Below are 27,786 nucleotides of genomic sequence, written 5' to 3'. Positions count from 1 at the left end.
GGAATCTGAAAACTTCTCAGACCCAGAAGCGACTTCTAAATTGATGATGTGTTTCTTTTACAGATGAGAAAGCTGAGACCAGAGAGTTTAAAGCCTGGGACAGTATCCTCTGCCTGACTCGGTCCCTTCACCGTGCATGCCAGAGAACCACGTGCTAGCAGCAGGAGCCAGAGCCTCTCCTCGCGAGCATGCCGGGAACGATCCGGCACACGCTGGGCCAGAGATGGCGGGAGGAGACCCACCTTTGAAGGCCCCTCCAACACCAGCCAGTTTTGCAGCCCTCCTCGGACTCACCTTCCTCACCTGTAAAAGGAGGACCATGAGGCCATCTCGAGTGTCACTTCTGTGTTTCCCTGAAAATAAGCCCTACCCATAAAACAAGCCCCAGCGGGATGTCTAAGCATGTGCGCCATAGAAGCCCTACCCCGAAAATCAGCCCTAGTGACAGGCGTGGCTGCGCAGCGAGTCTGTACAACCCATGCGTGTCGTCGCGGAGCAGGAAAGAACACGAGCAGCCCTTCTCATCCGCCCCATCGTGACAGCTGCCATCCCAGAGGTGACCGGAAAGGTGCGGGCAGCCCCACCTACAAGGTCGGCTCCCACCGTCAGGTCCCGGCCATCCTGTGCATGCTGCAAGCTGAGGCTTTGAGGGGAAAATGACACATCCCCTGAAAATAAAGCCTTGGGGTGTCTTCTTGAAGAAAAATATATATAAGACCCCGTCTTATTTTCAGGGAAACACGGTTATTCTATGATTCCAAAGCAAACGTAGATGTCATTTCCACTATGTGCCACCAGGTGGCAGGCCACCTCCTCGCAAAAGTCTGAGCAGAGGCACACAAAGGATGGAAGGGACCAGGGCGTATTTTTCAAAGCATTAAGTTTCCTACAATTTGGTTGTAACTGGTTTTTATTTTAATGTTAGGCATTTAGTCAGCAACGTGCCGTGGGAAAGGGGCTAAATTTGATCCTAAAGAAGCTGCTTGGGCAGGGTGAGCACAGAGGAGACACGGGGAAGGAGGCCACTGCCTGCCCCCGCAGACCCGCCTTCCGGACACAGGAGGCATCGGGGCATCATCTACAAAGGGTCTGACTATATGGAAGCTTCCAGAACCTGTCCACGTGGACGCGCAACACAAAGTAGACAAGGAGAAAAACAAGTGATTGGAGAGAAGCATTTGAGATTCCAACAGCAGACAGTTTCCAATTTAAAAGTGCACAGGGACTAACCGCAACGTGGTGTTCTGGAATAGACCCTGGAACGAAAAAGGGACGTTGGGAGAAAAACTGGTAAATCAGAGCAAAGTGTTTAGTGAACAGTTTTGCGCCCATGTTAATCCACGGCCGTATAAGACGTTACATTAGGGGAAGCTGGGCGAAGGAGAAAAGGGAACTCCGTACTACCTTTTTCAACTTTTCCATAAATCTAAAATTACGCCAAAATAAAAATTTTGTTTTAAACATGCCTAGAAAAAAATAAGAAGAAAAAAATGGCTAAGAATGGACAGAAACACAGAGTTTTCACAGAGTTTTCTTGTTTCTGTAAGCATTTATTAAGCGGGAAATTTTAAAACTAGGATGTAGTGGCTCACATGCAAAAAAACTAAGACAAATAAATAAAAATGACGAAGTAAACTGGGATGTGGCCAAAGACGCATCTTCTAGGGTCTCACGGATGGGATTACAGGCTGCTGTAGGCTTTCTGGAAAGCAATTTTGCAATAAGTGTCAGAAGCCGTAAAACTGACAGCCTTTGACCTGGTATACCAGTTTTAGGAACCTATACTAAAGCAATAATTTAAAAACAAAATCCTCTATTTTTATGAGGTTGAAGCTCTGCTCTGCAGTATGGAAACGTTCTCTGACTACGGGTGCCTAGACAGACTGTGGTGCTGTTAGCTAAATGGAATATTGTAATAAGATTAAAAATGATAAATCTGAGAATTATGGAAAAGAATATGTGCACTAAGTTTTAAAGAGCTCACTACCTGACCACAGTCTCCTAGACTGGGTCCTGAAACAGAAAAAAGACATTAGTGGGGAAAAAATGGTAAAATGTGAATAAATGCTTAATCACAGGGTGTCAATATTAATCTCTTAGCTGTGGTCAATGTGCCATGATCACGAAGATGTTAATATTAGAGAAAGTGAGGTGAAAGATATATGGAAACACAATCTTTACAACTTTTCTATAAATCTACAGCTATTTCAAAATAAAAAGTTAAAATAAATAGACAACTCAGAATTAGGTACAAACACACACATATTGCTATCAAGTGCAAAATATTTTGCTCACACCTGTAATCCTAGCACTTTGGGAGGCAAAGTGAGAAGATCACTTGAAGTCAGGAGATCAGACAGGCCTGAGCAACATAGCAAGACCTCGTCTCTAACAAAAAATACAAAAATTAGCCGGGCATGGTGGCGCACACCTGTAGTCCCAGCTACTCGGGAGGCTGAGGCAGGAGGCTCGCTTGAGCCCAGGAGTTTGAGGTTGCTGTGAGCGAGGCTGATGCCACGGCACTCACACTAGCCCAGGCAACAGAGTGAGACTCTGTCTCAAAAAAAAAAAAAAAAAGAAAAGAATATTGTTGAGGACTCGGATCACATCGTTTGGTGGTGACCACCCCCCGCCCCGCCCATGACGCTCCAAGCGAGAACTTTCTCTTAGACGGTCGGGTGAGAATGGGCTCGGGGCCAGCCTGCCAGCAGCAGCCCCAGCACTTGTTCAACACCCGCCACTGGCTGCAGAGTGGACATCGCCTTGTCAGGCCGTGCTCAGCGTGGAGCTGAGTTGGTTAGAAGCAGTGCAGATGTCGCGGGAAACCCTGAGATACTTTTTTCTTTTTTAAAGATGGAGTCTCACTCTGGCACCCAGGCTGGACTCAAGCTCCTGGGCTCAAGCGGTCCTCCCACCTCGGCCTCCTGAGTAGCTGGGCCGACAGGTGCGTGCTCCCGCACCCCGCTCTGAACCCCGAGATTCTTACAGAACCGACTGGCGGTGAGACAGATTCTCAAAGGAGTCAAGGTTTTGAGCCTGCATGGTGTTTCCCGCTTAACTACCACTAAGGAACCCTATTTGCTATTTTCTTTGGAAAAACAGATCCGCTTTGGTATACAGAACAAATAAAAAAGAATCTGGGAAGATTCTCCCCACCCCCACAATGGCACAGGGGGGTGAGGAAGGGTGTTGGTGTGGACATGGTGGCATTCCCTGGCAGTCGGTACCAAGGATCAGTGGCATCATTTGTAACTGAAATGTGTAGCATGAAAATGTAGGGACCCCATTCAAAAAGCAGGGAAAAAGTACTATAAAAAGTACTACTGTGTTTCCTCGAAAATAAGACCTACTCATAAAATGATCCCTAGCAGGATGTCTAAGCATGTGCGCAGTAGAAGCCCTACCCCAAAAATCAGCCCTAGTGATGGGCGTGGCTATGAAAATCAGCCCTAGTGATGGGCGTGGCTATGAAAATCAGCCCTAGTGATGGGCGTGGCTATGAAAATCAGCCCTAGTGGTGGGCGTGGCTGTGAAAATCAGCCCTAGTGACGGGCGTGGCTGCGCAGCGCATCTGCACAACCCGTGTGTGTCGTCGCGGAGCGGGAAAGAACACGAGCAGCCCTTCTCATCTGCCCCGTGAGAGCTCTAGTGCTCCACAGGAGAGATGGGGGATGGTGGCTCTAAAGGAAACAGAGTCGCAAGACATTCAGGATGGGATTCGGGGTTTGGAGAGTGAGGATGATGTTCCAGAAGAAGACGATTTCACTCTATTTGAATCAGTGTAGATGGTTGTACCGTACTTAAAAAAAATAACACATCCTTGAGAATAAGCCCTGGGGTGTCTTCTTGAGGAAAAATGAATATAAGACCCTGTCTCATTTTCGGGGAAAACGCGGTAAAACATAAAGCTGTTTCCCTTCTTCTGCACTCTCTCTCTGGACGCGTCTCGGTGTTTTGCGACTGCTCCCTAACGTCAGGGCCCCTCAGGCACGGGGACCCGTGCAGAGCAGACGGCACCCTCACAGGTCCTGGGGCTCATGCAGACACAGGGACCATCAGCCCCCAGGGCCCCCTCTCCTTTGCTCCCAGACAGACGCACCACGCACTGGCCAGGGTGGGGAAACCGAGCCACGAATCTTCCCAGGAATCTTCCCACCTCCCTATAACCCACAGCAAACGTTGCAACGTCAGTGCAGACGTGCTGGGTGTCTGGACCGGGGGAGGCAAGAGCCCCCGCCCCACTGAGGCGCCTGCTGAGCACAGAGCAGGGCCAGCAGCCTGGGCTGGGCTGGCCACGGCCACGGCCCGACCCGAGACGCCACGGGGCGTGTGCACCCGGCCCCATCCCCATGCCAGGCCCCCGCTGGGGCAGGGGTGAGGGGTCTGCCGGCCCCCCCCCCACCGAGCCGGGGGTGGGGACAGGCGGCAAGAGTCACCCGGGGCGGTGGGGAGGCGCGGGCATGTGCGCCAGCCCAAGCTCCCACCTCTGCGCACCCCCCACCCCATGACACCACTTAGGAAATACAAGCTCGGAGGTCACGTTTCCAAGAGTTTCAAGATGGCAGCCGCACAGCTTTAAAGCCTGCGTAGACGGGTCCTCTCACCTCGGGGACCCCTGCAGCTGCGCCGGCCACGAGCACACGGCCAGCCCTCCCTGCTAGCACCGCCAGGGACCCAGACACAGAAGGGAGGCAAGTCCGCCCTCACTTCCACCGTGAAACCTGTGCCTCCACCTGTGCGTGGGACGGCTGGGGAGGGTTCACCTGGCACAGGTGTGGGCTGCTCCACGGGTTAGGGTTAGGGTTAGGGTTAAGGGTTAGGGTTAGGGTTAAGGGTTAGGGTTAGGGGTCAGGGTTAGGGTTGGGGATTAGGGTTAGGGTTAAGGGTTAGGGTTAGGGATCAGGGTTAGAGTTGGGTGTTAGGGTTAGGGTTGGGGGTTAGAGTTAGGGCTAGGGTTGGCGTTAGAAGTTAGGGTTAGAGGTGGGGGTTAGGGTTAGGGTTAGGGTTAGGGGTTAGGCTTAGGGTTAAAGGTTAGGGTTAGGGGTCAGCGTTAGGGGTCAGGTTTAGGGTAGGGGCTTAGGGTTAAGGTTAGGGTTGGGGTTTATGGTTAGGGTTAACAGTTAGGGTTAGGGTTAGTGGTCAGGTTTAGGGTTGGGGGTTAGGGTTAGTATTAGGGTTGGGGGTTTAGGTTAGTGTTAGGGTTGGGGGTTAAGGTTAGTGTTAGGGTTGGGAGTTAGGGTCAGAGTTGCCCTGCACACACGTCCTGGCATATCTTTAAACACTCTGGGACCAGCGTAGACTCTAGTTGATAGCCACAGGTTAACATGCACTGTGAGTTCTGCCGACGGCCTCGATGTGACTTTTCTAAGTGTTCATTTAACATAATAAAACTGTGAACACTTAACATAATGTCATGAAAATATACATGTCTGTGTTTCCTATTCTGATATTTACATGACAAGGAAAGCTGCCTGTAAAGTGAAACAATCTGTCGGTGCTTCCAAGCTCTCCTCGTGGCACAGGAGCGAGACGGACGCGCCGTCCATGCACAGCACAGACCACCGTGCGGACCGCGAGTGCCGGCTGTGGGCGAGGGGTCGTGGCCCGTGAGCGCCGTACCCACGTGGTCAAAGACGTCCGACGCCCACAGCTCGGGCAGTAGCCGTAACCTGCTGCCTTGTGCGAGGGGCAGAGGCAGCGAGACACAGGCAGGGTCGTGTCGGCCACAGAAATCCCTAAGTCGGGTAGGGATCTTCTTAAAGCGTCAGGGAGATTAGGGAGGAGAGAGAATTGGGGTGATTGCTTATTCAGTGGCTCTGACGGGTTGATGGTTTGTAAAAACGAGGCTGTCATCCAAAGCCCTCGCTGGGGTGGAAGACCGTAACCCGGTGGCTGCAGGCGTGTTTCCTACAAACCTTGGCTTCCGGATCGCTGTTGGTGCTATAAGAGTCATCGTCGTCTGCATGCGGGGCATTTCTGGAAAGAAAAACAGAAAACCGGGCTCAGCGTTCCGTCGCAAACTCTGGCTGCGCGGAGCCGGGCATTCCGACAAGGCCGCCCCGCGCCCTACCTGAGCTTCAAGGATGCGTAGCGTAGCGTAGCTCCTTCGAACTCTTTCAAACTGGGATCCGGGTTCACCGTGGCCGCGTGCAAGTCCTAGAGGAAAACAGAGCCCCGTCAACCGCCGGAGGGGGAGGGTCCAGCGCATCGCCTCACGCGTCAAAGAGGGGAAGAGTCCTCCCGGCAAGAGGCAGTGTGTCTGCGAGCTCAGGCGGGAGGAGGCATGCAGGGGCTGCTGGGTGCTGGCTGGGTGCAAGCGCCTGGCCTTGCAGGACCACAGGGAGCCTGGGGCGGTCGGACCGAAGCCGTTCACAACGGGACACACCGAAAAAAGGCCGCGTGAGTGTGAGCTGGGCGCCCCTAGCAAGAAGCCCAGTCACCCCATCTCTGCAGGATGCATGATATCCACAAAGAAGAAAAATACACAGCCACAGCCATGCAGAAAGGAAAAGAGATTAAATGATCTAAAATCTGACAATATACTTGCCTTCCAAATGTCACTATTAATCTTTCCCCCATTCAGAACAGCAAAATCACTCCATGGCTGTTTCTAGACATATAATTATTCACGTAGAAAAAAAAAGCACATTGATTTAAAGGAAAAAAAAAAGAAAAGAAAAAAAGAAAAAACACAAGACACTGTTGTTAGCATTGATATTCACAGGATGGGTTAGAGAACAAATTAACTCTAACAGCAACTTGTTAGCTCACTCTCTAAATCTAGACTATCACCTGAAAACTATGGCAGGAGAGATGGAGCCTTCACTATTTACCAAAACAAATGACCGAACATCATTACAAGTAGACAGTGAAGTTGTTTTCTAAATGTGGTCTTACAAACAAACAATATGCTTGCAAGTATTAAATAGCCAGCATACCTAATTGCACAGTAATCATTTTCCTCCCCATAAACCAAACAGAACTGCTTCCTGCAGGAGTTGGTGAAACCACGGCTGCTACAGTGGTTTGGAGACTGGGGAATGACCATGGCTAGGGGCACAGAAGCTGGGGTGGGGGTGGGGGGTCAAGTTATTTCCACTTTAAGAAAAAAGGGAAGGCCAGGCGCGGTGGCTCAGGCCTGTAATCCTAGCACTCTGGGAGGATGAGGCGGGTGGATTGCTCGAGGTCAGGAGTTCAAAACCAGCCTGAGCAAGAGCGAGACCCCATCTCTACTAAAAATAGAAAGAAATTCATTGGCCAACTAAAAATATATAGAAAAAATTAGCCGGGCATGGTGGTGCATGCCTGTAGTCCCAGCTACTTGGGAGGCTGAGGCAGGAGGATCGCTTGAGCCCAGGAGTTTGAGGTTGCTGTGAGCGAGGCTGAGGCCACGGCACTCACTCTAGCCTGGGCGACAGAGTGAGACTCTGTCTCAAAAAAAAAAAAAAAAAAAAAAAAGGAAGAATGAATGAAGGGGAGAAAGGGGAGGGAAGAAGCACAGACTGATATTAACATTTTGCAGGAATTTACCCTAACATAAAATAACTCGAAACAACCTACTATAAATTCTTCTAATTCATAAAAAGTTCTACATCCTCACGACGCAAGTTCTCTTCACAAATTCTTGCTCATGAAATGATTTCCTGCACGTCATCACAGCACACGGCGCCAAGCCTGGTTGGGAGAACTGCTGCAGCCGACCTTCGCATCCAAACAACTCCGTCCGTCCACCCCAGAGGAGAGAACGTCTTTTCCTTTTCCACTACGCTGAGTGAATACGCACATATCTTTCTGTAAGATTTGGGGACGTGATCGAAGCTAAATAAAACCCAGGGACAGTCTGGAGAATTTGCTCTACTGGCTGGTTATGCAAATCTGTTTCCTCGGATAAATAAATCAACAAAAGAAACTTTTCCACTAAAGCTTTCTCTCTTTTTTTTTTTTTTTTGTATTTTTGCATATTTTATTTTATTTTATTTTATTTATTTTTTTTGAGACAGAGTCTCACTCTGTTGCCCAGGCTAGAGTGAGTGCCGTGGCGTCAGCCTAGCTCACAGCAACTTCCAACTCCTGGGCTCAAGCAATCCTCCTGCCTCAGCCTCCTGAGTAGCTGGGAATACAGGCATGCGCCACCATGCCCGGCTAATTTTTTGTATATATTTTTAGTTGGCCAATGACTTTCTCTCTATTTTTAGTAGAGACAGGGTCTCGCTCTTGCTCAGGCTGGTTTGGAACTCCTGACCTCGAGTGATCCGCCCGCCTTGGCCTCCCAGAGTGCTAGGATTACGGTGTGAGCCACCGCGCCTGGCCTGTAGTGGTATTAACAGGGACTTGTGATGAGGACCTGAAATACCAACTGTCAAATAAAATTCTGAGCTAGCATTGCTTTTTAAGAAATAAAACAAGTCCATGTGGCCCCAAATCATCATCATTATTTATACGTGAGCAGTGTTTGTTTCTCACTTCAGCTTAACTTTGAAAAAAAGATATCAGAGGATGAATTAGGAAGGCTCAAGATAATTGCATCTTTGTGGAGAAATTTTTTTAAAAAGAAAAAAGAAGGAAGAGTGACAAAAAGAATCAGAAATTACCTTGGGGAGACACTATGCATTGGGACCAGAGAGAGGGTGAAACATGAATATTTTCTAAAATAAGCACTCAGAAAAGCCTTCGGCACTTAATGAAAACTGTTGTCTACACGTGTGTGTGGTTTTTAGAATTTTTAATGTACTTATTCTTTGGATATAGGGGTCCCCCTTAGGTAAAGCAGCCCACAGTTCTGAGACTCTATGAATCCAGGGCTCATGCTATGCACACAAGAGCTAGCTGGCAAACTCCCGACAGTCACCTCTCACAGATTTAAATAAACAAAGACCCTATACAGTGATTTTGCAAAACCTTAGAATAACACAGGCTCTCCTAAAGAAAGCCTTTGAAAGCACACAAAACTCAAGTAAGGAAAAATGGAAACTAGCATTATAGACGTTATAAGTAGGCCAAAGATCTTTTTTCCTTCCTTTGTTTAAAAATATTCATTTATACCAAAGGTGACAAACTTTTTCCCCTATATAAGTGATCGTAATTTTCATCTGTTTTAAAAAATTCTTTTTTAAGGTCAATTAAAGACAAAAACCACTTTGTATTAAGTTTTAAGAACTACACAGTCTATTCATCTAATTTTTTTAATTAGGAAGAATGTTTTCTACATTTGGCCAATAATTCTTGCTAATAAATGTATTTTTCTTGGGAAAAAAAAAAAAAACCCAACAGAGATTCTTTGATTCTACAGGAAGTCTGCAGCCACTTCACTCAGTAGTAGGGGTGGCGGGAGTGAGAAGGAAGAGGAGAAATGGAGAGAAAGAGGATAAAAGAGGAAAAGTAGGTGGAGCAACAGCCTCAGGAAGACAAAGAAGCAGAGATTGGGAAAGGGCAGCCAAGGATGAAAGAGACTGCCTTGCGGGAACAGCCACCGTTTTCCCCGAAAATCAGACCTACCCATAAAATAAGCACCAGCAGGATTTCTGAGCCTGTGCGCAATAGAAGCCCTACCCCGAAAATCAGCCCTAGTGACGGGCGTGGCTATGAAAATCAGCCCTAGTGATGGGCGTGGCTATGAAAATCAGCCCTAGCGGTGGGCGTGGCTATGAAAATCAGCCCTAGTGGTGGGCGTGGCCATGAAAATCAGCCCTAGCGGTGGGCGTGGCTATGAAAATCAGCCCTGGTGGTGGGCGTGGCTATGAAAATCAGCCCTGGTGACGGGCGTGGCTGCGCAGCGCATCTGCACAACCCATGCGTGTCGTCGCGGAGCGGGAAAGAACACGAGCAGCCCTTCTCATCTGCCCCGTGAGAGCTCTAGTGCTCCACAGGAGAGATCGGAGCCAGTGGTTCTAAAGGAAATAGAGTTGCAAGACATTCAGGATGGGATTCGGGGTTTGGAGAATGAGGATGATGTTCCAGAAGAAGACGACTTCACTCTATTGGAATCAATGTAGATGGTTGTTGTACTGTCCTTAAAAAATAACACATCCCCTGAAAATAAGCTCTAGGGTGTCTTCATGAGGAAAAATAAATATAAGACCCTGTTTTATTTTTGGGGAAACACGGTAGCTTTGAACCTGTCACCTTCCAGGCAGTGCAGCAAAAGCCTTGCACAGCTGGGTGGTGTCCGGGTACCGGAGCTGTGGTTGGGGACACACTCTCCCGGCTCCTGTCCTACTCTTCCGACCGAGCTCCCCGGGGCCCTGGCTCCCGGGAGACCGTGTGCACAGGGAACAAGCCCAGGCCCGGAGCCCGGCTTCCGGGAGACCATGTGCACAGGGGACCAACCCAGGCCCGGAGCCCGGCTCCCGGGAGACCATGTGCACGAGGGACAGACCCAGGCCCGGGGCCCGGCTCCCGGGAGACCCGTGCACAGGGGACAGACCCAGGCCCGGAGCCTGGCTCCCGGGAGACCCTGTGCACAGGGGACAGACCCAGGCCCGGAGCCTGGCTCCCGGGAGACCGTGTGCACAGGGGACAGACCCAGGCCCGAAGCCTGGCTCCCGGGAGACCGTGTGCACGGGGGACCGACCCAGGCCCGGGGCCCGGCTCCCGGGAGACCCGTGCACAGGGGACAGACCCAGGCCCGGAGCCCGGCTCCCGGGAGACCCTGTGCACAGGGGACAGACCCAGGCCCGGAGCCCGGCGCCTCCTAGCACCAAGCAGGTGCCGTGGAGGGTGGACTCACTGGAGGAATCCAGCGGTTACTAGCTCGACTGCTGAGAGATTTCTCCTTCCATGCTTCTCTTCCGGAACCTTGGAAAGCAGTTCCACACATTAAAAAAAAAAAAAAAAAAAGATGCATTTCCTTTCTCCTGGAAAAGGCTAATATTGGAGTTGATTCTCTGGCAAAGTCAACAGATTGCTTTGTTTTTTTTGAGACAGTCTCGCTCTGTCGCCCAGGCAGAGTGAGTGCCGTGGCGTCAGCCTCTCTCAGAGCAACCTCCAACTCCTGGGCTCAAGCGATCCTCCTGCCTCAGCCTCCTCCCGAGTAGCTGGGACTACAGGCATGCGCCACCACGCCCGGCTAATTTTTTCTATATATTTTTAGTTGTCCAGCTAATTTATTTCTGTTTTTAGTAGAGACGGGGTCTCGCTCTTGCTCAGGCTGGTCTCGAACTCCTGACCTCGAGCGATCCTCCCGCCTCAGCCTCCCAGAGTGCTAGGATGACAGGCGTGAGCCACCGCGCCCAGCCACAGATTGCTCTTGAGGATGAAGTTTCAGGGGCTGGGAGTGTCCCTGAGAGGGGACTCTCTTCAAGGTGCTGACGAAGTCTCTGTGGAGCGGTGTCCGATGCAAACCGGACAGCAAGAGTGGAGTGTGGCGAGGAAGAGCACCGAACGTTCCGGGGAGGCTTTTCGGGAAGCTGTGATGGGGCCATCTCCCTGTGCACTTAGAAGTTCTGAAGTGACAGGGTGCTACGTCTGAGGGTCTGTCCTATCCCAAACTCCTGCTGACATTGAATCCCCAAAGCGGCAGTACTCAGAGAAGGGGTTGGGTTGTAAGGCCTCTGCCCTCATGAATGTGTCAACCCTTTCCTGGATTCATGGATCCGTGGGTCACTGTGGGAGGGGACCCGTGGCTTCAGTGAGGAAGAGAGACCTGAGCCAGCACCTCAGCCCCCGGCTTGGGTGCCCCGTGCCCCCAGGATCCTGCAGAGCCTCCCCCAGCAAGAAGGCCCCGGCCAGACACCTCCCCTCAACCTCAGACCCCTCAGCCTCTGTAAGAAATAAATGCCTTTTCTTTTAAATTGCCCAGTTGTAGGTATTCTGTTATAAGCATCAGAAAATAAATTAAGACACACAGAGCCTGGCTTGGCGCGGTGGCTCATGCCTGTCATCCCGGCACTCTGGGAGGCTGAGGTCGGAGGATCACTCAAGATCAGGAGTTCGAGACCAGCCTGAGCAAGAGCAAGACCCCCGTCTCTACTATAAATAGAAAGAAATTAATTGGCCAACTAAAAATATATAGAAAAAATTAGCCGGGCATGGTGGCGCATGCCTGTAGTCCCAGCTACTCGGGAGGCTAAGGCAGGAGGATCGCTTGAGCCCGGGAGTTTGAGGTTGCTGTGAGCTAGGCTGATGCCACGGCACCCTAGCCCGGGCAACACAATGAGACTCTGTCTCAAAAAAAAAAAAAAAAAAAAGACGCACAGCCTCTGCTGGAAAGCTCGGTCCAGATTCTTCCTCTGCTCCCATTTGCTGTGTGGCCTCGATATCCTCACGTAGTTTAAGAAAACAGGCTAAGAGGGTCTCCCTCCAGCGTTCCCACAAAGCCAGACAAGAACATCCCTCGGCTCTGAGCGTGGGGACTGGCTGCCCACAGGCGCTCTAGAAATGAGTTTCCTCATCCCCTGCTTTCTCTCTCCATGGAGGAAAAAATAGTTTGGGGATTATGAAGTGTTTCCAATTACGCTTCCCAATCTCATCTTGTCAAGACTTGAGGGTTGACAGGTGTGGCCTTGATGGCCAACAGCAGAAAGCCTAGAATCCTGGAATTCCAAGGAATAGGGCAGGCAACGCCAATGAGTGTCACGTTGTTGTATCTCTTTATATGTGCGTAGCTGTTCCTCCCTTTTTTTTTTTTGAGACTGGGTCTTGCTATGCTGTCCAGGCTGGAGTGCCATGGCTCTTCACAGGCGAGACTGTAGCACACCGCCGTGCTGGGCTGTCTTTTTTAAAATGCTCTCTTTGTTTTTGGTGGCTGTGATACTATCAGAATAGTATAGCACTATGGTTTATCCCACACGTGATTCAGAGAAGTTTAAAAAAGAAAGGTCAAACTAGTCAACAGGCTGATAAAAACTTGTGCAATTAAGTCGGCCCGTGTGAACGGCAGCACAACGTGGAAACCACAATCCAGAGGGGGTCAGAACCTGGGCTGTAGTGCTGCTTGGCCACCACGATCGACTAGCAGCTCCGGGATGTGTGTGCGTGTGTGTGTTTTAAGTACGGTACAATAATCTCCATTTACTCAAATAGAGTGAAGTCCTCTTCTTCTGGAACATCATCCTCACTCTCCAAACCCCGAATCCCATCCTGAATGTCTTGCGACTCTGTTTCCTTTAGAACCACCGGCCCCGATCTCTCCTGTGGAGCACTAGAGCTCTCACGGGGCGGATGAGAGGGCTGCTCGTGTTCTTTCCCGCTCTGCGACGACACGCATGGGTTGTGCAGATGTGCTGCGCAGCCACGCCCATCACTAGGGCTGATTTTCATAGCCACGCCCATCACCAGGGCTGATTGTCATAACCACGCCCATCACTAGGGCTGGTTTTCATAGCCACGCCCACCACTAGGGCTGATTTTCATAGCCACCCCCATCACTAGGGCTGATTTTCATAGCCACCCCCATCACTAGGGCTGATTTTCATAGCCACCCCCATCACTAGGGCTGATTTTCATAGCCACGCCCACCACTAGGGCTGATTTCATAGCCACGCCCATCACTAGGGCTGATTTTCATAGCCACACCCATCACTAGGGCTGATTTTCATAGCCACGCCCACCACTAGGGCTGATTTTCATAGCCATTCCCATCACTAGGGCTGATTTTCATAGCCACGCCCACCACTAGGGCTGATTATCATAGCCACGCCCATCACTGGGGCTGATTTTCATAGCCACGCCCATCGCTAGGGCTGATTTTCATGGCCACTCCCATCACTAGGGCTGATTTTCGGGGTAGGGCTTCTATGGCGCACATGCTTAGACATCCTGCTAGGGCTTATTTTCGGGGTGGGGCTTCTACTGTGCAAACCTTATATTGTGAGGCCGGTTTGCCCTTTCATTCAGCAAACATTTAATGAACGTCGCCATGTGCCCTGCAAGGTGACAGGTGCCGGGGGGACAGGTCCCCACGACTCAGGCGCTTCCCAGAGGAAGAATCACGCGCCCCGGGCAACACAGAAGCCAAAGGGGAGTGATGTCGTAAAGAGCTTTCAGAGCAAAGGAGGGAGAGCAGGAGTCCCCGGGGTGAGGCCGGCGAATTTCCGAGGAACCGACACACACAGGAGAACGGGGTGCCAGGGGCACCAGAGAGCCGGCGTCACGCTCAGCAGACAGTCCCCTGGAAAGCTCACGGGTCCCCGGAGGGTCTGACGGGGTGGCGTGAGGGGACCAGAGCCCCAGCATGGGGCACAGTCCCTAGAGGCCTCCGGGCTGGGGTGCTCAGCCCTCCCGCTCACAGGGCTCACCCGGCCTTCTCCAGGGTCTCTGCGGCTTTCAAACACTGTGATTGCCGGACCGCGTCAGGAAGTGCAGTGAAACGATGACACCACGGCCCTTTTACGTTGTTGTCATCGTGCGTCTAAGTGCATATAAAGCACACGGGTGCTGTGTGACCCACGGTGCCCTCTTGGGGTGTCAGCTGCTAGGAGCACCCCGGGGCCATGAGCACTTCGGCAAGAACAGAGTCGAGAAGAGACCAGGGCTCCAAGACACGATTCACCTTCCCAGCTTGAGACCCGCCTCCTCCACACTCCTCTTCTTAGGGAGAAGGAGCAACATGGAGACGCTTTGAAGTGGACCTACAAGTGGATCTACCATGCGATCCAGCAATCCCGCTGCTGGGCATCCACCCAAAGGAACAAAAGTCACTCTGTGGAAAAGACACCTGCACTCGAATGTTTACAGCAGCACAATTCACAATCGCAAAGCTGTGGGAACAACCCAAGTGCCCGTCAATTCATGAGTGGATTAATAAAATGTGGTGTATGTACACCATGGAGTACTGCTCAGCTCTGAGAAACAACGGTGATCTAGCACCTCTTGTGTTTTCCTGGATAGAGCTGGAGCCCATTCTACTAAGTGAAGTGTCCCAAGAATGGAGAAACAAGCACCACATGTGCTCACCAGCAAATTGGTATTAACGGATCAACACCTAAGTGGACATGTAGGAATAACATTTATCGGGTGTCGGGTAGGGGGGGAGGAGGGGACGGGTATATACAAACATAATGAGTGCGATTAGCACCATCTGGGGGATGGTCATGCTTGAAGCTCTGACTCCAGGGGGCAGTGGGGATCAGGGCAATACAGGTAACCTTAACATCTGTACCCCCATAATATGCTGGGGAAAAACACACGGCGAGACTTGGCTACGGGCTAGTGGTTATTCACACGAATCTCGTGTGTGGAGCTCTCTTCCCTCTAAATTCGGGCATGCAAGTAACGTGCGAGGCAATCTGGAGCCAATAAGTGCTTTGGGGGGGGGGTGACAGCGCCGTGAGCCAAGTTTCAGCAGCAAACGCTTCCTGGCCAGTTTGTAAACTCCCAGAGACGCCGAGGGCATGAGCCGCGGAAACACGCTCCACGGCGCCTCACGCTTCCCCGGTGAACTTTGGAATGTGAGGTGTAAACTTCTCAAACTGCAAAGAAGCTTCCAGTCCTGAACTTTTGTGAGGCTCGGGCAACAGATTTAGCACTTATTTATTTGATTCTCTCTCTCTTTTTTTTAAGCCAGCTCAGGAAAAAAAAAATCTGAATAGAATATGCATTTCTAACACGAAATATTACAAGATTCTTCTTTCCCTTCACATTTTGCTTTCTCTCCTGTAGTTGAAATAGATTCTATTTAGGAATCGAAGAAATGGTGTTGGGAAAATAATCATCTCTCTTCAACTGTCATTAGCACCTTAGATGATGTTATGAGTAGTCATTTTCTACCGTGTTTCCCCAAAAATAAGGCCTACCCTTAAAACAAGCCCTAGCAGGATGTCTAAGCATGTGCGCCATAGAAGCCCTACCCCGAAAATCAGCCCTAGTGATGGGCGTGGCTGCGCAGCGCATCTGCACAACCCATGCGTGTTGTCGCGGAGCGGGAAAGGACACGAGCAGCCCTTCTCATCCGCCCCGTGAGAGCTCTAGTGCTCCACAGGAGAGATCGGGGCCAGTGGTTCTAAAGGAAACAGAGTCGCAAGACATTCAGGATGGGATTCGGGGTTTGGAGAGTGAGGATGATGTTCCAGAAGAAGACGACTTCACTCTATTTGAATCAATGGAGATGGTTGTATCATACTTAAAAAAAAATAACACATCTCCTGAAAATAAGCCCCAGGGTGTCTTCTTGAGGAAAAATAAATACAAGACCCTGTCTTATTTTCGGGGAAACGCGGCATGCTTCAATGAAAAGTCATCAAAACTGCCCAGGGATGAGAAGCAGCAAGACTGAAGCAGGTGCGGACTGTCAGGGTGAAGTTCAAGCAAACGGGGGTCCTAGCCTACCCGGCCCCCAGGCATCACCTTGGGGAATCTGAGGTTCGAGCCGCGTAAATAAGATGCCAACGCCCCGTAACAGCAGGACGTGAGGAGGATACAGGTCTATGGGTCCCCCTGCCTCCCAGAGGAGAACACGTAAATAATCAAAGATTTAGGAAACGAGCCACTGCGCTCTTTCGGAAACAGGAAGGGTGATGACAGCAGGGAACAGACAGGGAAGCTCTGCAGAACGGGTGCAGCTCACATGCCCTTCATATCCCCAGAGTAAAAGAAACAGAAGACTCTTAAAGAACCGAAGGCTCTGGTCAGAAAAAGGTGGACTAGCACTCTGGGAGGCCAAGGCGGGCGGATCGCTCGAGGTCAGGAGTTCGAAACCAGCCTGAGCAAGAGCGAGACCCCGTCTCTACTACAAATAGAAAGAAATTAATTGGCCAACTAATATACATAGAAAAAATTAGCCGGGCATGGTGGTGGCGCATGCCTGTAGTCCCAGCTACTCGGGAGGCTGAGGCAGGAGGATCGCTTGAGCCCATGAGTTTGAGGTTGCTGCTGTGAGTGAGGCTGATGCCACGGCACTCACTGTAGCCTGGGCAACAGAGTGAGACTCTGTCTCAAAAAAAAAAAAAAGAAAAGAAAGGAAAAAGAAAAGAAAAGAAAAAGGTAGAAATGCCTGGGTGTCAGGGATCAAAACACTTTTCTCAAAAAAAAGTGATCACTTCATGGTGACCTTTCCTAATTGTAATTCTCTGGAATCTTTTGTCATCAGGATTCATACAGGTTCACAGCAGGAATCTTCCTTCATACTAATAAATTGCACAATGAAATTTTTCTACTGCCCCGATTCTTTGTTTAAACATCTAGATGCCTTCCTCAGGGACAGCAGAAATTTATGCTGCCAATTGTTTCTAAAATAATGTCATTTCTGCTAAATAAACAGATCTTTTAAATTTTTAATAGAAGTTAAGCATTTGAGGGCTCTCTGGGGTTCACCTTGCAGACACCCTCTCCGAGCTATCTAATGAGCCTACGGCTAATAAGAGATGCAGTAGGCCGAGCGCAGTGGCTCACGCCTGTCATCCTAGCACTCTGGGAGGCCGAGGCGGGAGGATTGCTTGAGGTCAGGAGTTCGAAACCACTCTGAGCAAGAGCGAGACCCCGTCTCTACTATAAATAGAAATAAAATTAATTGGCCAACTAATATATGTAGAAAAAAATTAGCCGGGCGTGGTGGCGCATGCCTGTAGTCCCAGCTACTTGGGAGGCTGAGGCAGGGGGATCGCTGGAGCCCAGGAGTCTGAGGTTGCTGTGAGCGAGGCTGACGCCACGGCACTCACTCTAGCCCGGGCTACAGAGTGAGACTCTGTCTCAAAAAAAAAAAAAAAAAAGGAATGCAGTGATTACAACACGCCTGGCCAAGAGGCGTTCTTCTGTGCAATGGCACCCGCAGAGTGAAGAGTTCTCTCAGCGAGCCCTACGGAATCCCAACCACTTCTCCTTGATCAGCCCCCCTCGCTTCGGTGCCTGGAACGCTGTTTCCAGAGACCAAAATCGATTAAAAAATAAAAACATCCCTGAGAGGGGGATATCAGCACTGTTTACTAAGAGGGAAGGTCACCGAGATTCCAGACGCACCGAGCACGGTCATCGGGACGCTTCCCTGGCAGTCTAGAGAGAAATCAGGAGCTACGTCTACTCTACGGGCCAGCGAGGAGACACCCCCTCTTACCTCGCTCTCCGGGGTGGGAGACGGCGTCACGGAGCTCAGCGAGCCTTTCCTGGAACCCTGGAGGTCTGTGGGGCCCGAGACGGGCTGCTCCCACTGGGTGGCCCCCGTGGGGATGTGCCAGTAATAGGTCCCGGCGATGTCGTTGACCCTCTTCCAGCCGGGAGGCAGGTCCGGATCGGTGTGAAACGAGTGGTCACTCCACAGATCTGCCGGGACACGGGGGAGAAAAGAGGGGATTTTATCAAGAGAGGAGATCGCCATTTCGGAGCCAACGGTCAGGCAAGCCCCACGGGCAGATGTGTCCGTAGCCCATGTAATTGCTCCTTCCGGTGTATCTGCCGGACTCACCCACAGTCCTGTGTGCGGCTGTGCTTGGTAAAGGGGTCGTAGGGAAACAAGTGAAGAGCTGGCCAGGACATGAAAACGCGGACATGAAACCCTCGCTATCGAGCCAGCTTACAGTTCCAAGAGCCCTACGGACAAGCCAAAGCTCCGTTTCCCAGAATCAGCTTCTCAGGCAGAATCTGCACCATGCACTGAACCCTCTGGCCAGTCGGGAGGGTTTACTGGTTGGCATTGCACATCATCCCCAGCTACAAATATAACTCCAGCTTTCTTAAAATGCCTTCTGTAAATGATATATATCTCTCATGTGCTTCTACCGTGTTTCCCCGAAAATAAGACCTACCCATAAGATAAGCCCTAGCAGGATTTCTAAGCATGTTCGAAATAGAGGCCCTACCCCGAAAATCAGCCCTAGTGACGGGCGTGACTATGAAAATCAGCCCTAGTGGTGGGCGTGGCTATGAAAATCAGCCCTAGTGACAGGCGTGGCTATGAAAATCAGCCCTAGTGACGGGCGTGGCTGCGCAGCGCATCTGCACAACCCATGCGTGTCCTCGCGGAGCGGGAAAGAACACGAGCAGCCCTTCTCATCCGCCCCGTGAGAGCTCTAGTGCTCCACAGGAGAGATTGGGGCCAGTGGTTCTAAAGGAAACAGAGTCGCAAGACATTCGGGATGGGATTCGGGGTTTGGAGAGTGAGGATGATGTTCCAGAAGAAGACGACTTCCCTCTATTTGAATCAATGTAGATGGTTGTACCGTACTTAAAAAAAACAAACAAAACACATCCCCTGAAAATAAGCCCTAGAGTGTGTTCTTGAGGAAAAATAAATGGAAGATCAATCACTTCTGGGCTATGTGAACAGGGCGGTCTGGGTGGGCCGCTGAGGGAGCGAGGTGTCCCTGAACTGGGCTCGTGTGCCCTTCAAGGGGACGGCCACTCTCCCGGGCGTGAGTGGTCTAGGATGAGGCTCAAGGCCCCACGGGCAGAGGGTTCGCCCTTTTTGCAAAGGAAAATTTGGAGGTTCTAATGTGATTTGCGTCTTTAAAAGGTCAGAAGAATAATTTCACATAGTGCTCTCATTCTTGAAGAAGAAAAACCTGTCTTTTCCAGAGTTTTGGCTGCAGCTGCGCTGCTAGCAACCCTTGAGCAATGCTTCAATCCAAACCATCTGAATTTGGCTTTGAGATGCTTTTCCTGCCTGCCTGCCTCCATTGTGTCTCTCTTTTCTCTCTCACTGCTGAGTCTCCTTTATTTTTTCTGGCCCCAGACCTTCATGGTCAGAATACAGCAAACAGGGCTCTTCATTTCTTCCATCTCTATCGTCAAAATTTTGAAGACAATGGCCGGGCGCTGTGGCTCACGCCTGTAATCCTAGCTCTTGGGAGGCCGAGGCGGGCGGATTGCTCAAGGTCAGGAGTTCAAAACCAGCCTGAGCAAGAGCGAGACCCCGTCTCTACTATAAATAGAAAGAAATTAATTGGCCAACTGATATATATATAAAAAATTAGCCGGGCATGGTGGCGCATGCCTGTAGTCCCAGCTACCCGGGAGGCTGAGGCAGAAGGATCACTCGAGCCCAGGAGTTGGAGGTTGCTGTGAGCTAGGCTGACGCCACGGCACTCACTCTAGCCTGGGCAACAAAGCGAGACTCTGTCTCAAAAAAAAAAAAAAAAAAAATTTTGAAGACAAGAGCACGGAGCCAGGACTCCAGGTCCAGATCACTAATCAATAGGTTGGCGAAGGTTCCAAGCAGCAAACAGACGCCGCTTAGAATTTGGTGGGAAACCGTCCTTGGCCACAGGAACTGGCAGAGAGACTGAGGCCACCGGCGGCAGGACCCCAAATCTGTGAGCCCCCAGAATCCGAACTGCCAACCAGCCCAGAGGGGAGGGAGGCTGGCCAAAACAGCTTCAAGCCCCTTATATTTCTTGATGTGTGTTTGCAAGCCATAACTTAGACACCGAAATGTCTGTCACAGCCTTAGAAATATCACACTTTGTATTCAACTGAGCTTTCCCTTGGTTGCATTGTTTTGACAATTGTAAGAAAATCCTTAACAGTTTTGGGAATGTTGATTTTCTAACACGTTTCCCCAGTATTTTTCTTTAAAAAAATAATACTAAGATATATAAATATTCTTGAAATAGAAAGCTATTTGTAGCTGTTAAAGATTGGGATTTTGGGGGGGTTTTTTTGAGACAGAGTCTCACTCTGTTGCCCTGGCTAGAGTGAGTGCCGTGGCGTCAGCCTAGCTCACAGCAACCTCAAACTGCTAGGCTTAAGCGATCCTCCCACCTCATCCTCCCGAGTAGCTGGAACTACAGGCATGTGCCACCATACCCGGCTTATTTTTTATCTATGTATTTTTAGTTGGCTAATAAATGTCTTTTTCTATTTTTAGTAGAGACGGGGTCTCGATCTTGCTCAGGCTGGTCTCGAACTCTTGCCTTGAGCGATCCTCCCATCTCAGCTTCCCAGAGTGCTAGGATGACAGGCGTGAGCCACTTCACTGGGTGAGTTTGGGCCTTCAAAGAAGCAGAAATGAAGTCAGAGCAAAATAATTTAAGTCTGTTTTCTATTTAAGAGATTCTTGTTTGGAGACTGCTTTCTGTTCCACCTCATGTTCTCATGAAAGTATGCAAATAGGAAGTGATCGGAGGTTGGTGGAAGATAAAAAGGAAATTATACCTCTCCGTTCACAGATTGTTAACCAAAATCAAAACACAGTACAGACCAGGCGCAGTGGCTCATGCCTGTAATCCTAGCTCTCTGGGAGGCCAAGGTGGGCAGATTGCTCGAGGTCAGGAGTTGGAAACCAGCCTGAGCAAGAGCGAGACCGCGTCTCTACTATAAATAGAAAGAAATTAATTGGCCAACTAATATATACAGAAAAAATGAGCCGGGCATGGTGGTGCATGCCTGTAGTCCCAGCTACTCGGTAGGCTGAGGCAGGAGGATTGCTTGAGCCCAGGAGTTTGAGGTTGCTGTGAGCTAGGCTGATGCCACGGCACTCATTCTAGCCTGAGCAACAAAGTGAGACTCTGTCTCAAAAAAAAAAAAAAAAAAAAAAAAGGCCGGGCGCTGTGGCTCACGCCTGTAATCCTAGCTCTTGGGAGGCCGAGGCGGGCGGATTGCTCAAGGTCAGGAGTTCAAAACCAGCCTGAGCAAGAGCGAGACCCCGTCTCTACTATAAATAGAAAGAAATTAATTGGCCAACTGATATATATATAAAAAAAATTAGCCGGGCATGGTGGCGCATGCCTGTAGTCCCAGCTACTCGGGAGGCTGAGGCAGAAGGATCACTCAAGCCCAGGAGTCTGAGGTTGCTGTGAGCTAGGCTGACGCCACGGCACTCACTCTAGCCTGGACAACAAAGCGAGACTCTGTCTCAAAAAAAAAAAAAAAGAAAAAGAAAAAAACACAGTACACTCAGGGGCATTCTGCAGACAAAAACTAAAAGGCATGCAATTTAAGCCACTAAAAATTACTGAGAAGGAAAATTTCTATTTGTAAATATCCACCCATGCATCCATCCACATACGTATATATAATTGAGGTCAATCATATCACCTGATTGCAGAATATTTTAATTATCATCAGAAAAGCTAATTCAAAATACCTAAACACACAATAAAACTTACATTTTCTTACTAGCTATGACAGGAGAGTCTTGAGATGACACGAAATACACCCTAAGAACACTATTTCCTTTTAGCATGCACATAAAGTACAACACGGCATAATATACAACCACTAGAGGAACCTCAGATTTAAGGGCTTTCTCCCCCAAATTCTTAACTTAAATATTTGAGTAGAGATTCATATTTTACTTAAAAACAAAACAAAACAAAAAACTACTGACCGTTTCCGTAACCTCAATTTTGTTTTCCTGAGAAGTGTTGGGAAAAAAAAAAACTGCACTGAAACCAACAAACTTCCAAAACCCAAAAGTCGGACTGTCATGGTGAATGAAGAATGGGTCCAGATCAGCATGGTCTTAAAATCAGCAACTTTTTGATAGCTTTAAAGAATAAAGACCACACCATGTTCAGATTCACTTGCCGGGCTGTATGAGTGTAAACCAGTCCCCAGCGAACGGCAGCTACACAGCCTGATCCATACCCGGCAGGATTATTTAGGTTTGGCAGGAAGACCGAAATCTCAGGCTTAAATTCTTTGCTTTTAAGTTTAGGTTTCCAGTGCCTAGGCCTAACCACAATATTCTAGAAAGATCTACCGTGTTTCCCCGAAAATAAGACAGGGTCTTATCTTTATTTTTCCTCAAGAAGACACCGTAGGACTTGTTTTCAGGGGATGTGTTATTTTTTTTTAAGCACGGTACAACAATCTACATTGATTGAAATAGAGTGAAGTCGTCTTCTTCTGGAACATCATCCTCACTCTCCAAACCCCGAATCCCATCCTGAATGTCTTGCGACTCTGTTTCCTTTAGAACCACTGGCCCCGATCTCTCCTGTGGAGCACTAGAGCTCTCACGGGGCAGATGAGAAGGGCTGCTGGTGTTCTTTCCCGCTCCACGACGACACGCATGGGTTGTGCAGATGCGCTGCGCAGCCACGCCCCTCACTAGGGCTGATTTTCGGGGTAGGGCTTCTATGGCGCACATGCTTAGGAATCCTGCTGGGGCTTATTCTATGGGTAAGTCTTATTTTTGGGGAAACACGGTATGATTATATGGAAATGAAGCAAAGGGTAACTGCACCACGTCATTCAGAGAATGTGTCCCGCTGCCTAATCCTCAGTCGATCCAACCTTACAGCTTCATTTATTATTATTTCAGAGTAAGCACCAGGAGAGAAGACAAAATACGACCACGGGCGTGGATCTTTCTTGGGCTCCCATACAATCACGCTGATAGAATCGCTGCCGGCACCGCACTCTTTCAGGGCAGACAGGTTTGAAGGCATGCTAAACGGAGCCAATTTTCTTGTCCAATATTTTGGCAGGATCTTCAATCAGCTCTTCTCTTAGGCCTGCAGTCCTCAGGCTGCTGCACAACAGGCCACGAGATGGAAGCTGTTTCTGAGGTCGCCTTGACCAACGCCAAGGTCATTATTATTCTACGTGGTGGCACAGCAAGGCTCGACTTCCCAGCTGCATTAACCACTTCGGTACAAGCGTCGACTGTAGTTGACAGCCACAGATGAACGTGCACAGCCCGGCGTGGACTGTAGTCGACAGCCACGGATGAACGTGCACAGCCTAGCGTGGACTGTAGTCGAAAGCCACAGATGAACACATATGGCCCAGCATGGACTGTAGTCGACAGACACAGACGCACACAGCCGAGCGTTGACTATAGTGGACAGCCACAGGTGAACGCGCACGGCCCTGCGTGGACTGTAGTCGGAAGCCACAGATGGACACGCACGGCCCAGCGTGGACTGTAGCCGACAGCCACAGATGGACACGCACGGCCCTGCGTGGACTGTAGTCGGAAGCCACAGATGGACACGCACGGCCCAGCGTGGACTGTAGCCGACAGCCACAGATGGACACGCATGGCCCAGCGTGGACTGTAGTCGACAGCCACAGATGGACACGCACGGCCCAGTGTGGACTGTAGCCGACAGCCACAGATGGACACGCACGGCCCGACGTGGACTGTAGCCGACAGCCACAGATGAACACGCATGGAGACTTTAGCCAACAGCCGTGATATGACTTTTCTAATTTTTCATTTATCAAAATAAAATTGTGAACATTTAAAAATAACATCATGAAAACATACATGTCTATGTTACCTATTCTGATTTACATGACAAGGAAAGCCGCCTGCGAAGTCAAACAAGCTCTCGGTGCTTTCAAGCTTTCCTCCTCACACAAGAGCAAAACGGACTCGTGGTCCATGCACAGCACAGACCACCGTGTGGACCGTGAGTGCCGGCTGTGGGCGAGGTTTCGAGGCCGGCGAGCGCCGTACCCAAGTGGTTAAACATTGGAGGGAAAGAGGATGGTAGAGAATCTAAGCAGTCGATGCAGTATTGAATGACCATTTGGACTTTTATCAGAATATTACAAATGCAAGCTGAAGTGGGTGCATGTTTTCTACAATCAAAATCTATCTGCAAGAACATTATATGATAGTGCCACACTCTCATTCATTAAAATACATGTACTATATTTTGTTTCTGATATAAGAACTACAACATGCACTTCCAGAGCACTATAGGACTTGCAAAGTGCTGTTAACTAACTCAACCACTTTTGCTCCAGCAGAATCTTGTTGCAGAGACAGAAGAGACATCATTCTCATTTTGCAGGCAAAGACACAGATTTCAGCAATGTTAAATGACTTAATCAAGGTTAGGAAACCGTCTATCGACTGTGGAAAAACGTTGGTGCATTTCTGTTTGGGAACCCTTCCATTTGTGACGTCAATTTTAAAGGTTAAGTGCCTTTAAAAAAAAAAAAAATCAGCAGAACCAAAGTAAATTGTTCAGCCTGCCCAGAGTGGTTAATGGACAAGCTTTAATATTTGATGGAAAATAGGATTTTAGACTATGGATGAGTAGGAGTATAGAGAAAAATAATGTTTTTCTGAGATTAAGTTTTAAAAACACATTTAAAGGAATCAGAGTGAAAGCTCTTTTCTTACTACTCCTGAGATATTTATTTCCACGTACTTTGAAAAAATCTGAAGCAGCCTATATAAAAGATATACACATATTTCAGCCAATAAAATCACGTGAGAGAGTAAAGCCATGGAGTTGAGAAGACATTTAATTTCTTGATCAAAAAATTTACAGAGCTTTAGTTATCTAGTAAAAGACGTTTATCAAAAAAGAATCTCTTCTTCCCTCAGCATCAAATCTGAGAAGTCAGCGTGTGCTCGCGGCAGTAACTGATAATTCCGTTTCACGCTGCATCTGAGTGGCTTTATTTTGTACAGCTAGTTCTAAATTCTGGACTTATTGTACAGCAGGTAATTAAGCATAAAAAATGTTTTAAAATAATAAAGTTAATAATAAAGTGTTAGAAACTGGGCAACCCATTCTGTGCTTTTTCCTTTTGTCTCCGGGAAGCCTGGTGTGTAGCGTCCCATAAACGAGGTGCCTGTAGCAGACAGGCCAAAGGGTTCATCGATGTCCAGTCTCTTTTTCCACAGCAAGTGTTAACTGGACAAACGGCCACTCAGAATGAAGACCACATCTCCCAACCTTCTGTGTTAGATACCGTGTTTCCCTGAAAATAAGACAGGGTCTTATCTTTATTTTTCCTCAAGAAGACACCCTAGGGCTTATTTTCAGGGGATGTGTTGTTTTTTTTTAAGGACAGTACAACCATCTCCATTGATTCCAATAGAGTGAAGTCGTCTTCTTCTGGAATATCATCCTCACTCTCCAGACCCCGAATCCCATCCTGAATGTCTTGCGACTCTGTTTCCTTTAGAACCACCGGCCCCGATCTCTCCTGTGGAGCACTAGAGCTCTCACGGGGCGGATGAGAAGGGCTGCTCGTGTTCTTTCCCGCTCCGCAACGACACGCATGGGTTGTGCAGATGCGCTGCGCAGCCACGCCCATCACTAGGGCTGATTTTCATAGCCACACCCACCACGAGGGCTGATTTTCATAGCCACGCCCGTCACTAGGGCTGATTTTCATAACCACGCCCATCACTAGGGCTTATTTTTGGGGTAGGGCTTCTATTGCACAAATGCTTAGAAATCCTGCTAGGGCTTATTTTATGGGGAGGCCTTACTTTCAGGGAAACATGGTAATTTACTTTTAAAAGCAAAAGTGCATTTTCAGTGTAAATTTTCCATGGGGATATTTCAACCCAGATCTTTCCCTTCCACTGATGGATCTTACCCTAAACCTGCTAGCTTAGAGGTCACCCATCTTTCTTAAAAGCAAAAGTGCATTTTCAGTGTAAATTTTCCATGGGCTTTTTTCTTTAAGGGTGATACCTTTTTTTTTTATGTCTTCACTTTCTGATTCAATGACTAATTCATTTAAAAAATATATTCTGCTCTGCTGACAGAGGATGGACTACAAATTTTCTTAATGAGACTAAAGGCTACCTCAACTTGCACTTGGCCCGGATTTCATCCCTGGTTGCCCTGGGAAAGCTTGATCTTCTTTGATGGTCACTGGGTCTGTATAGGAAACATACCTACAGGAATTGAACTGGTGAGTTACCCCTAAAAAATAAACCATCACTTTAGTCACCTACCCATCAAAAGGGGCTGATTCAACCAATAATTGCAATCTATATTTTTCACTGAAAAAAACCATATAAAATTATATTTGCATATTCATTGATTAAAATAAGATAAAGAATTTTTTCCCTCCAAAAGAAGAAAATAATATATACCGTGGTTCCCTGAAAATAAGACCTACCCATAAAACAAGCCCCAGGAGGATTTCTAAACATGTGCGCCGTAGAAGCCCCACCCCGAAAATCAGCCCTAGTGATGGGCGTGGCTGCGCAGCGCATCTGCACAACCCATGCGTGTCGTTGCGGAGCGGGAAAGAACACGAGCAGCCCTTCTCATCCGCCCCGTGAGAGCTCTAGTGCTCCACAGGAGAGATCGGGGCCAGTGGTTCTAAAGGAAACAGAGTCGCAAGACATTCAGGATGGAATTCGGGGTTTGGAGAGTGAGGATGATGTTCCAGAAGAAGACGACTTCACTCTATTGGAATCAATGGAGATGGTTGTACTATACTTAAAAAAAATAACATATCCCCTGAAAATAAGCCCTAGGGTGTCTTCTTGAGGAAAAATAAATAAGTAAAACTCTGTCTTATTTTCGGGGAAACATGGTACCTGAAACTGACACCTGTTCACTCTTCAGGGGTCCCTTTCTCTACAAAACTTTTCCTAATCACCCATTTTTTAAATTAACCTGTTTCTCCCTCTGCTACCACCTCCCTTTGGAGATAAATTATTCAAGGGAAATTTCAACGTGGTATTATAGTTCCTAGCATCAGACACCCGCCTGTCTCTCAGCTCACACACCCTGGAGTCGGGGACTGTATCCATGTAAGATTGTCCCGAGCGCTTAAAGAGAATCCAATGGGAAGAGAAGCAGTTTTGAGCAGGGCTCTCTGTCATATGCATAAGTTTAGAATGTATTATACAGGCCACAAAATGCTATCAAAAGTTTGAGCAGGGAATCCATATGTTTTGAGATTATTCTTACTGACAGAACAGATGAAATGGAGTTGTATTAGTATAAAAATTATGTGTCATAACACATGTTCGAAAATGACATGTCAGTGATAAAAGTGAGAATACAATGCCAAAAAAAAAACCCACATTATAATTACACATTTTACATCCCTACTTAATTTTGCCATCCATATAAATCAGTGATTAAAAACCTAGTCGCTGGCCATTTGAAAGAGTCCTTCCCCACCCACGGTAACTGTTGTCATGACAACGTGACGTCCAGCTGTATCTCTGTGAACAAGCTTATGCTTAAAGGGAGA

At 48.8% G+C, this 27,786-nt stretch overlaps 1 protein-coding gene across 2 annotated transcripts in view; it reads right to left on the bottom strand.

The window, feature by feature from the left end:
- The window catches only part of APBB2 (amyloid beta precursor protein binding family B member 2), a 233,284-nt gene that overhangs the window by 63,896 nt on the left and 141,602 nt on the right, over positions 1-27,786 (bottom strand). Inside the window, exons 6-9 of one of the 2 annotated variants that reach the window (XM_012766080.3) lie at positions 17,984-18,189; positions 6,548-6,610; positions 6,071-6,156; positions 5,916-5,976 (exon numbers count right to left, since the gene is read on the bottom strand). In XM_012766080.3, the coding sequence (XP_012621534.1) occupies positions 5,916-5,976; positions 6,071-6,156; positions 6,548-6,610; positions 17,984-18,189 (416 nt within the window). The remainder of the gene's footprint in view (positions 1-5,915; positions 5,977-6,070; positions 6,157-6,547; positions 6,611-17,983; positions 18,190-27,786) is intronic. The other variant, XM_012766083.3, reaches the window with a different exon arrangement.

Source organism: Microcebus murinus, chromosome 26, assembly GCF_040939455.1.
Source record: "Microcebus murinus isolate Inina chromosome 26, M.murinus_Inina_mat1.0, whole genome shotgun sequence".
Taxonomy (NCBI): domain Eukaryota; kingdom Metazoa; phylum Chordata; class Mammalia; order Primates; family Cheirogaleidae; genus Microcebus; species Microcebus murinus.
This window is presented reverse-complemented; position numbering and strand designations above follow the sequence as displayed.